This window comes from Rhopilema esculentum, chromosome 13 (assembly GCF_057945365.1).
Source record: "Rhopilema esculentum isolate cy_ngs chromosome 13, ASM5794536v1, whole genome shotgun sequence".
Taxonomy (NCBI): Eukaryota; Metazoa; Cnidaria; class Scyphozoa; order Rhizostomeae; family Rhizostomatidae; genus Rhopilema; species Rhopilema esculentum.
Window position 1 is genome coordinate 11,370,016 of NC_142827.1, and position 11,023 is coordinate 11,381,038.

General features: G+C 38.7%; 1 protein-coding gene across 7 annotated transcripts; it reads left to right on the top strand.

Moving 5' to 3' along the window:
• Window positions 1-38: 38 nt before the first annotated feature.
• On the top strand, window positions 39-10,128 carry LOC148958654 (uncharacterized). Of its 7 annotated transcripts, none has more exons than XM_089112261.1 (4): window positions 39-2,631; window positions 2,752-2,856; window positions 8,975-9,011; window positions 9,912-10,128. In XM_089112261.1, exons 1-4 carry the CDS (start codon window positions 2,496-2,498, stop codon window positions 9,997-9,999), a joined length of 366 nt encoding a protein of 121 aa, XP_088968387.1. In that variant the 5' UTR covers window positions 39-2,495; the 3' UTR covers window positions 10,000-10,128. The 7 variants fall into 7 exon arrangements, 5 of the variants coding, with proteins under 5 accessions (XP_088968387.1, XP_088968390.1, XP_088968389.1 ...); XM_089112264.1 differs by lacking the exons at window positions 8,975-9,011; window positions 9,912-10,128 and adding exons at window positions 3,209-3,245; window positions 5,437-7,334; XM_089112263.1 differs by lacking the exons at window positions 8,975-9,011; window positions 9,912-10,128 and adding exons at window positions 4,943-4,979; window positions 5,437-7,334.
• The last annotated feature ends 895 nt before the right edge of the window (window positions 10,129-11,023 follow it).

The following is an 11,023-nucleotide window of genomic DNA, read 5'->3' on the forward strand; positions in this document are numbered from 1 at the left end:
AGATGGTAAACACTGGTTCTCCGCGAGGGGGTTTGTCTGTTTTCATGTGATAAGTTTGTTTTCATGTGATCAGATATCTTTGTCGAAAGCGAAAGGCATTTGAAAGCCTTTGTGGCATTTGAAAGGTACAAATGGGGGAAGAGGTTTTGAAATCTATTGTAGAGAGCAAGAGAAAAAAGAGAGAAAGAAAAAACCTTTAGAAACGGCGGAACAAAGAGCACTTACAACATCGTGTGTGCAGTTTGCTTGACAGCCAATCAGGTTAGCGAAGCTATCATAATGACTCAGCAATTTTTTGCAATTTTGGTATACTCTTCCTATTTCCCATGACTCAATACCTTTAAAGTGTTCAATATAGGCGTGGTCAGAAAAACTAGGATACTCAACTAGTCTTGGTTCCCTCTCCTTGCCACTCTGTTTTTCCAAAACAGTTTAAAGGGCCACTCCAGCCCAAAAAAATTTTCTGAGATTTTTGCATAAATTGGTGGTATCGTGAATTTTTTTTCGAAAATCTTTACTCGTTTTCCAGATATAGACGCGCAAAGATGAGAATCACCATAAAAATACGACAAAATTTTTTTTCGGAAAAAGTACCTTGTGACGTATGAAGGGACAATTGTTTCAACATTCGGCGCTATTGTTATGCGTCCGTTGTGAAATTCGCACGGCTCGGTAGAGGCGATTCGTGTCGGTTTATCGGATGTCATTTTATTTTGTTTCTTAATTGCGATTGATGTTAAGCTGAATGCTCATATCTAGTGCGTCACTTTGCGTTTCCTTTTAAAAAGTACGAAGGCAGTGATATTGGACTTAATTTCAGTTTATGTCTCAAGAATTTGAAAATGCAAGCAAAAGCAGCTCCTTTAGGATAAAACTTGGATTAGCGCTCTGTACATTTATTTCATTTAACACTGCCCTGGCTCGTTCAACGTTCTATCTTTATCGGGTCAGCGAAAATCTGTTTCAAATAGTCATTGCAAAAGGCTTTGAGGGAAGCATTCTGTGTGCCCATTCTCTGCAGTTCGAGAATATTTGTACGAAATAGTGTTTCTTTAGCGATATTGGCTCAGGCACCAATTTAATAGAACGCCATTAGAGTGTTTTCAAAAGCCCAGTCATGCCTCTTGTCCCGCTATTGTTTACAAAGAAAGAAGAACAGCTTGCTTACAAAACTCTTCTATTGTTCAGATGCAGCACCTTGCCGAAAAGGTTCACAATAATCACAATGTAAAGATTTGCAATTTCTGTTCACTAATCTCAAACATCTCTTTCTCTCCATATTTCCAACATTCTCTTTCGATGTCCCCTTCTGTTAGGTTCACTTTTGAATTTACAATACATTACCAATCTATTAATGGTCTTACTCCATTTCTGTCTGGCAGTTGCTTGATGACGACCGGGCCTGCGCTGCTCCTCCACAGGACACCTGCCAAACGAGGCACCTTCATCATTATTGATTCCAGTGCCATTCACATTATTGATTGATGAGTTATCATTAGATATTTACACTCACAATGAGGTTGCTTTTGTCCGGGTTTTCCTTCCCTCGGGTGTTTTTAATTTAACGTGACACCATCACTAGGGGGGTTGCCAACCAAGGCTGAAGAGTCCCCCCTACCCATGAGACAGACTAGTCCCCGCCGGACGCCAACCCGGTATTTCATGGCCTCGGGGAGAGCTAACAGGTGCTACGCTGTGGTCAACGGTGACCTGGAGGTAGTTGTGGCAAAGGGTAACTTTATTCGCCCACATCGAAGCTCCACAACCGGATGCAATTTAAAGTTACACCCAGGACCATATTTATTATTATTATTACCCAGGACGAAGAATACCCAGGACAATAATAATAAAGTCATACCCAAGACATTATTATTGTTATTATTATTTTGTATTCTTATTCACAGTATCGTTGTAATTTACTGGTTTACGTCCTACCAACAGGCTACTTCCCGTAGCTTTAGTAGATAGGGTACTACTGTTCAATTAATCTTTTCTTGTTGTTATCATCTAACTAATACTAATGTGCGGATATGCAAATGAACTCTATTCTCCTCGACAACAAAGGCCCAACACAATGCTCCAGCAGATCCCTGGGTCAAAATCGTATAGCGGTTCAAACGACACCGCCCGATCTTGGAGAAGATTACCAGCCAAAACCGCTCGGCCGATTTTCCAAATTCTTTTTTCCACGTCGTCCTGGATCCTCAAACTTGTGCTCGTGGGGTTTCTTTTTTCGTTTTTCCTCCCTTTTTTATAGATATTTGTACGTTTTCTCCCGGGTTCGTTCGAAATCCTCTAGATCTCGATTAGTGCTCTCCGAGGTCTTTGTCCCGCCTTTCTAAAGGTCCTTTCTCTCTCATATCTCTTGCTCTCTACTACAAAAGATTTCAAAACTTCTTCCTCCAGCAACCCTTCAATTTCAACGGAGGCTTTTCAAATCCGTTTCGTTTTTAACACAAAGAAGCTACTGTTTGCCGATAATTTCGGTGATTTGGATGAATTGGATGATAATAAATCTACGTGCACTGCTGGTTGGCATTCCTTTTCGAACTCGAAGCGGTTGTCGACGGTCGTGTTCTACAGTGCTACAGTGCTACAGTGCTACGGTGCTACAGTGCTACAGTGCTACAGGTGAGTCTCGCTAGCTATTTTCCTTTCCTTTTTATCGATTGATACCCCGTTTGTTGCTATTTCATTTGCAAGAGCCATGTAATTTATGGTTTTGACGATCTTCCTTTTTTTTCGTTTTAGTAGCTACGTACGGTACACCCGCTGCTGCCCGTATTTTGGTTTTGCGATTGCTGCTGGCTGTGCTTCTTCTTCACTGGCATCAGAATCGATGGCATGTGAATACAAGTAAGCGTTGTTGTTCTTACGTGTTTTCGAAATTTAAAATATTTGACATGATTTTCTGCTCATTTGGATAAAATTGCACTAAAAACCGGCTGCTAGAACCCCGCCGCGAACGAAAAATGTTTACCTCTTCTCGTGGTTTTGTGCTAAAAGGAAACTGGATTGGCTTTATTGCAATCAGAGTATGAAGAATTGTGGTAGATTATTCCTGCTGTTTATTCTTGATGCAAGAAAATTTGATTTTCATAGGAAACCCGTTGTAATGCGAATTTTGTAATCCCGCCAGCCCCCAACTTTTTATGTCTAACGAGAATCCTTTGCAGCAATTTTTCCTAACCGCCTTCCTTTTTTGTAGATAAACGATCGGATTCGCTGTCTTTTTGGTACAACAAGTGGGTGTTTTTCGATTAAAATTTCACTTTTTGTGCGATTTTCCCGCTGAAAAAAATGGGATTTGCCTGCCTCTTGAGTGAAAATTATTTCTAGCTTTTTGAGAGCATTTTTGGAATTGTAAAAAAATCATCCTAGAAACCATTTCAAATGACTTTATGCTTAATTGATGAAATTACACTAAAAACCGGTTGCTTACTGCTATACCCCCGCCGCGAACGGCGAATTTCTACCTCATTTCGTGGTTTTGTACTGAAAGGAAGCTGGATTGTTACGGTAGATTGTGCCTGCATCATTTTCGGAATTGTAAATTAATCATTCTAGAAACCATTTCAAATGACTTTATGCTTATTTGGGTGAAATTACACTAAAAACCGGTTGCTGAAAGGAGTCGCTAGACCCGCCACGAACGTGTTTCTCTGAATTTTTTACCTCGCGTAGTTTTCTGCTTATAAGAATATGGATTGGCTGTATATCGATTTCTTTGAAACGTGCTTTCATTAACCATGGAATAACATCTTCATTAATCTTTTTGTTCTTCATCTAGATCAAAGAGCGTTTCAAGCAATAATTACGACGCAGACGTGATTCTCGGACCTTCGAAACGAAATTTATGGCATTTATGCTGGCGTTAAATCAAACGATGAAACAAGAAAAAACTTGACTGTGGAGAAAAGGACTAAAGTTGTATAATATAGATTAGCTGTTGTCCGTAAATTGTATTTTGTTAATTTGTTGTTAGAGTAAGATTCCTTTCTGATGCACGAAACTTGGCTGTTTTTTATCTTTCTATTTCTTAACTGCTTTGTTCCTGCAGTGTTTCAAAAGCTAATTGTGACGAAGATGTGATATGTGGACCTCAAATGTATAGAACTGCGTAATAACTCTATAACTCTTTGGAGTTTAGAAGAGGAGTCATTAATTCTTAAGAAATTTTTAGATGATATATATCTAAACGAGCACCATGGACCAATAACGGCTAACAGGAATTTATTGTTGGAAAACTTTAATGTTTGATTCAAAATAAACAGAGGAAGTTTAAAGGTGGCCCCAAATTATACCTTAAAACAGCATCACAAGTGAACAAGAATTGAACGAAATGCTCTGATAAAGATATTCATGTTGGATTCAAAATGAGCATTACAGCTTTAAGAATGGCCTTAGAAAATATTTTCAAGCGCCCTATAAGTCGACGAGGGCTAAGAATGTATGATTGGAAAACTCAAAAATTTGTTTATGACTAAATAGGAGAAATTATAGGATTAACTCATGAAAATGATGGGGGCTGGCAGAAGTATGTAGCTGTCAAGTTTAAAGTAGAATTCAGAATATTAAACAAAGCTTTTAGATAAGCCTGCAAGATATTTAAACGAGCACCACGATTCACCGAGAGATAAAAGAAGATGCAAACTTTAAAACATTGCAATTAGAATAAGCAGTAGAAATAAAGAGGGTAACCCGTGAAAGTATTTAAACGAGGACCCCAATTAGATCGTGGCTTACAAAATGTATTGAAGCAACTTTCTGCATTGTCTTGATATTGCAACCGTTTATGTATCAAATTGATATGCACATTTTAATAAACGGAAGAGTAACTCCCAGTAAATCCCGCTCTGCGGGCACCCTATGGCCCCAACTTTTTATGCCTATCGAGAATCCTTTGCAGCAACTTTTTTCTAACCGCCTTCCTTTTTTATAGATAAACGATCGGATTCGCTGACTTTTTGGTTCAACAAGTGAGTATTTTTCTATTAAAATTTCACTTTTTGTGAGATTTTCCCACTGAGAATGAGATGGGATTTGCCTGCCTCTTGAGTGACAATTATTCTAGAAACCATTTCAAATGACTTTATGCTTAATTTGATGAAATTACACTAAAAACCGGTTGCTAAAAGGAGTCGCTAGACCCGCCACGAACGCCTTTCTCTTAATGTTTTACCTCTTCGTAGTTTTGTCCTTCAAGGAAGATGGATTTGCTGTATTGCTCGCTTCACAAGAACAAGTTCACATGATTTTATGCTTAGTTTGATGAAATTTCACTAAAAACAGGTCGCATAAAGGGGTGGCTAAACCCTCGGGGCGAACCTTTTTTTCTGAAATTTTTACAAAGCATTATGACTATGGATTTCCTTAAAAAGTGCTTTCATTAACCATGGAATAACATCTTAATTATTTGTGATGTTCTTCATCTAGATCAAAGATCGTTTCAAGCAATAATTATGACCCAGACGTGATTCTTGACTGTGGAGAAAAGGACTAAAGTTATATAGATTAGCTGTTGTCCGTAAATTGTATTTTGTTAATTTGTTGTTGGAGTAAGAATCATTTCTGATGCACGAAACTTTGGCTGTTTTCTATCTTTCCATTTCTTAAGTGCTTTGTTGCTGCAGTGTTTCAAAAGCTAATTGTGACGAAGATATGATATGTGGACCTCAAATGTATAGAACTGCGTAATAACTTTATAACTCTTTGGGGTTTAGAAGAGGTGTTTGATTCAGAATAAACAGGGAGCTTTGAGGGTGGCCCGCAATTATGTCTAAAAACAGCATCACAAGTGAACAAAGATTGAACGAAGTGCTTTAAAATGAACATTACAGCTCTAAGAATGACTTTAGAAAATATTTAAAAACGCCCCATAAGTCGACGAGGGCTAAGAGTGTATGATTGGAAAACTTAAAAATTTGATTCTGACTAAATAGGAGAACCTCTAGGAGTAACCCATGAAAATGTGCCAACGAGCATAAGGAATTGGTGGGACTGGCAGAAGCATGTTGCTGTCAAGTTTAAAGTAGAATTCAGAATAATTAACAAAGCTTTTAGATAAGCCTGCAAGATATTTAAACGACCACCACGATACACCGAGAGATAAAAGAAGATGGAAACTTTGAAAATTGCAATTAGAATAAGCAGGAGAATTAAAGAGGGTAACCCGTGAAAGTATTTAAACGAGGACCCCAATTAGATCGTGGCTTACAAAATATATTGAAGAACTTTTCTGCCTTGCCTCGATATTGCAACCGTTTATGTATCAAATTGGTGTGTACATTTTAATAAACGGAAGAATAGCTCCCAGTAAATCCCGCTCTGCGGGCACCCTATGGACCCCGGAATGGAATAGTAAGATTAGCCTCTGAAAGTCAAGAGTGCTATTAACCTCGATTTCAAAGGGGTTCAGATGGTGATGAAAGCTATGATATTGCTAATTGGTAATCATAATAATCACGGAACTACTTATTGGATTGATTCTATTAGGAATTTCGCAAGTATGGGTATCTTGAGCCAGCAAGTAATTAAGTTTGGGTTTACTTTTCTAAAGGGATTTACTGAATTACAATCAAGGTAATAAGGCATTATCTTCCTCCACGAAAATAGCTCTTATCTCAATAGGGTTGTTGCTGCAAGTAAATAATACTTTGTCCTCGAGCAATTATTTCCTGCTCTTGCCAATAGTATATGCTACTCACAGTAGGCGTGACTATGGATTAGATTAATTATGTTTGCCTTTTGTCACGTTTAAAGTGTCCTTGCCTGCTTGCTGTATGATATTACACTTTTTGCTCGCATTCCTTATTAAATTGAAAGAATGTAGGAGGACATTGTTTTTTTATTCTGATTTTCAAGATAGATTCAACTTTAATTTGATTTGTCAGAGGAGTAAACAGATAAGTAAGGTTGGGAAGTCTTAACATGAAATTTTATGGAAAATTAAAACAGGAGACTTAGGGGGTAACACATTAAAATATTTAAACGAGGAACACGAATAGACCTGGGCTGCAAATGTTTTGAAGCAACTTTCAATTAACGGAAGACTAGCTCCCCTACGAAGCCCGCTACGCGGGCTTGCCAGTGACCCTACGGTCGAGTACATAGATTAGCCTCGGAAAAGACAAGAATTTTCTTAAAACCCCTTGTGAATGATAGTAAAATTAGCCTCGGCAAAGACAAGAATTCTTTCGAAACCCCCAATGAGTATGCAGATTAGCCTCGGAAAAGACAAGAGGTGTATCAACCTCGATTTGAAAAAAATTGGCTCCGCATAGGTCACGTGATAAAAAAATTACTCGCACTCCTGTGACTATCGCTAGGAAGGGGGGAGCCTCTACCCCCTCTCTATTTCAGGCGACCCCCTGACTAGCGATAGTCACAGGAGTGCGAGTAATTTTTTTATCACGTGACCTATGCGGAGCCAATTTTTTTCAAATCGAGGTTGATACACCTCTTGTCTTTTCCGAGGCTAATCTGCATACTCATTGGGGGTTTCGAAAGAATTCTTGTCTTTGCCGAGGCTAATTTTACTATCATTCACAAGGGGTTTTAAGAAAATTCTTGTCTTTTCCGAGGCTAATCTATGTACTCGACCGTAGGGTCACTGGCAAGCCCGCGTAGCGGGCTTCGTAGGGGAGCTAGTCTAACTAATACTAATATGCCAATATGCAAATGAGCCCGAACAAAAGACCTCCACACTGCCCCGCGATTCTACCACCGCCCGGCGTTTCACACGGTGCCCAGCCAAAACTGCTGGGCCGATTTTCAAAATTCTTTTTTTCCCTTCGTCCTCGATCGTCGGTTCACCATACTACGGTCTCCTTTTTCTCCTTTTCGCTTCCGTTCCTGAGATATTTACGGTTTTCTCCCGGGTTCGTCTCCATCCCCACCGCCCCGCGATTGTACGGGTTTGCAGCCAAAACCGCTCGGCCGATTTTCAAAGTTCTTTTTTCCTCTCAATCCTCCATCCCCGATGCACCATCATCAGGTCTGCTTTTTCTCATCGTTATTTTCCTTTCTCAGATATTTACACGGTTTTCTCCGAGGATGCAACGTCTCGATTAGTGCTCTCCGTGGTCTTTGTCCCGCCTTTCTAAAGGTTCTTTCTCTCTTTTCTCTTGCTCTCTACTACAAAAGATTTCAAAACATCTTCCTCCAGCAACCCTTCAATTTCAACGGAGGCTTTTCAAATTCGTTTCGCTTTCCACAAAGAATCTACTGTCTGCCGATTTGGATAAATCTACGTGCACTGCTGCTTGGCATTCCTTTTCGAATTCGAAGCGGTTGTCGACGGTCGTGTTCTGTGCTACGGTGTTACGGTGCTACGGTGCTACAGTGCTACAGCTACAGCTACAGGTGAGTCTCGCTAGCTTTTCATAAACTTTTCGTCGTCATTTTCCTTTCCTTTTATTGGTCGATCGATCGATTAAAACCCCGTTTGTTATTATTTCGTTTACAAGAGCCATGTAACTCGTGCTTCTGACGATCTTCCTTTTCTTCGTTTTAGTAGCTACGTACGTACGGTACACCCGCTGCTGCCCGTTTTTTTGGTTCTGCGATGGCTGCTTGCTGTTCTTCTTCTTCACTAGCATCAGAATCGATGGCATGTGAATACAGGTAAGCGCTGTTGTTCTTACGTGTTTTCGAAATTTATTATTTGACATGATTTTCTGCTCATTTGGATAAAATTACACTAAAAATCGGCTGCTAGACCCCGCTGCGAACGAAAACTTTTTACCTCTTCTCGTGGTTTTGTGCTAAAAGGAAACTGGATTGGCTTTATTGCAATCAGAGTATGAAGAATTGTGGTAGATTATTCCTGCTGTTTATTTTTGATGCAAGAAAATATGATTTTCATAGGAAACCCGTTGTAATGCGAATTTTGTTATCCCGCCAACCCCCAACTTTTTATGCCTAACGAGAATCCTTTGCAGCAACCTTTCCTAACCGCCTTCCTTTTTTGTAGATAAACGATCGGATTCGCTGACTTTTTGGTACAACAAGTGAGTATTTTTCGATTAAAATTTCATTTTTTTGTGCGATTTTCCCGCTGAAACAAATGGGATTTGCCTGCCTCTTGATAAAAATTATTTCTAGCTTTTTGAGAGCATTTGGGGAATTGTAAATAAATCATTCTAGAAACCATTTCAAATGACTTTATGCTTAATTTGATGAAATTACACTAAAAACCGGTTGCTTACTGCTAGACCCCCGCCGCGAACGGCGAAGTTCTACCTCTTTTCGTGGTTTTGTAATGAAAGGAAGCTGGATTGTTACGGTAGATTGTGCCTGTATCATTTTCGGAATTGTAAATTAATCATTCTAGAAACCATTTCAAATGACTTTATGCTTATTTGGGTGAAATTACACTAAAAATCGGTTGCTGAAAGGAGTCGCTAGACCCGCCACGAACGTGCTTCTCTTAATGTTTTACCTCTTCGCAGTTTTGTAATTCAAGGAAAATGGATTTGCTGTATTCCTCGCTTAACGAGAACAATTTCAAATGATTTTATGCTTAATTTGATGAAATTACACTAAAAACCGGTCGCTTACTGCTAGACCCCCGCCGCGAACGGCGAATTTCTACCTCATTTCGTGGTTTTGTACTGAAAGGAAGCTGGATTGTTACGGTAGATTGTGCCTGCATCATTTTGGGAATTGTAAATTAATCATTCTAGAAACCATTTCAAATGACTTTATGCTTATTTGGGTGAAATTACACTAAAAACCGGTTGCTGAAAGGAGTCGCTAGACCCGCCACGAACGTGTTTCTCTGAATTTTTTACCTCTTGCGTACATTTCTGCTTAAAAGAATATGGATTGGCTGTATATCGATTTCTTTGAAACGTGCTTTCATTAACCATGGAATGACATCTTCATTAATCTCTTTGTTCTTCATCTAGATCAAAGATCGTTTCAAGCAATAATTATGACGCAGACGTGATTCTCGGACCTTCGAAACGAAATTTATGGCATTTATGCTGGCGTTAAATCAAATGATGAAACAAGAAAAAACTTGACTGTGGAGAAAAGGACTAAAGTTATATAGATCAGCTGTTGTCCGTAAATTGTATTTTGTTAATTTGTTGTTAGAGTAAGATTACTTTCTGATGCACGAAACTTTGCTTTTATCTATCTTTCCATTTCCTAAATGCTTTGTTCCTGCAGTGTTTCAAAAGCTAATTCTGACGGAGATGTGATATGTGGACCTCAAATGTATAGAACTGCGTAATAACTCTATAACTCTTTGGAGTTTAGAAGGGGAGTCGTTAATTCTTTTATGAATCAACATATTTTTTAGGAATTTTGATGCTTAAGAAATTTTTAGATGATATATATCTAAACGAGCACCATGGACCAATAACGGCTAACAGGAATTTATTGTTGGAAAATTTTAATGTTTGATTCAAAATAAACAGAGGAACTTTAAAAGGTGGCCCCAAATTATATCTTAAAACAGCATCACAAGTGAAGAAGAATTGAACGAAATGCTATGATAAAGATATTCACGCTGGATTCAAAATGAACATTACAGCATTAAGAATGGCCTTAGAAAATATTGATAAGCGCCCTATAAGTCGACGAGGGCTAAGATTGTATGATTGAAAAACTTAAAAATTTGATTCTGACTAAATAGGAGAAATTATAGGATTAACCCATGAAAATTTTTTCCTTCAAGGAAAATGGATTTGCTGTATTGGTTGCTTAATAAGAACAATTTCAAATGATTTTTGGCTTAATTTGATGAAATTACACTAAAAACCGGTCGCTTACTGCTAGACCCCTGCCGCTAACGGCGAATTTCTACCTCATTTCGTGGTTTTGTGCTGAAAGGAAGCTGGATTGTTACGGTAGATTGTGCCTGCATCATTTTCGGAATTGTAAATTAATCATTCTAGAAACCATTTTAAATGACTTTCTGCTTATTTGGGTGAAGTTACACTAAAAACCGGTTGCTAAAAGGAGTCGTTAGACCCGCCGCGAACGTGTTTCTATTGCTAATTGATAATCTTAA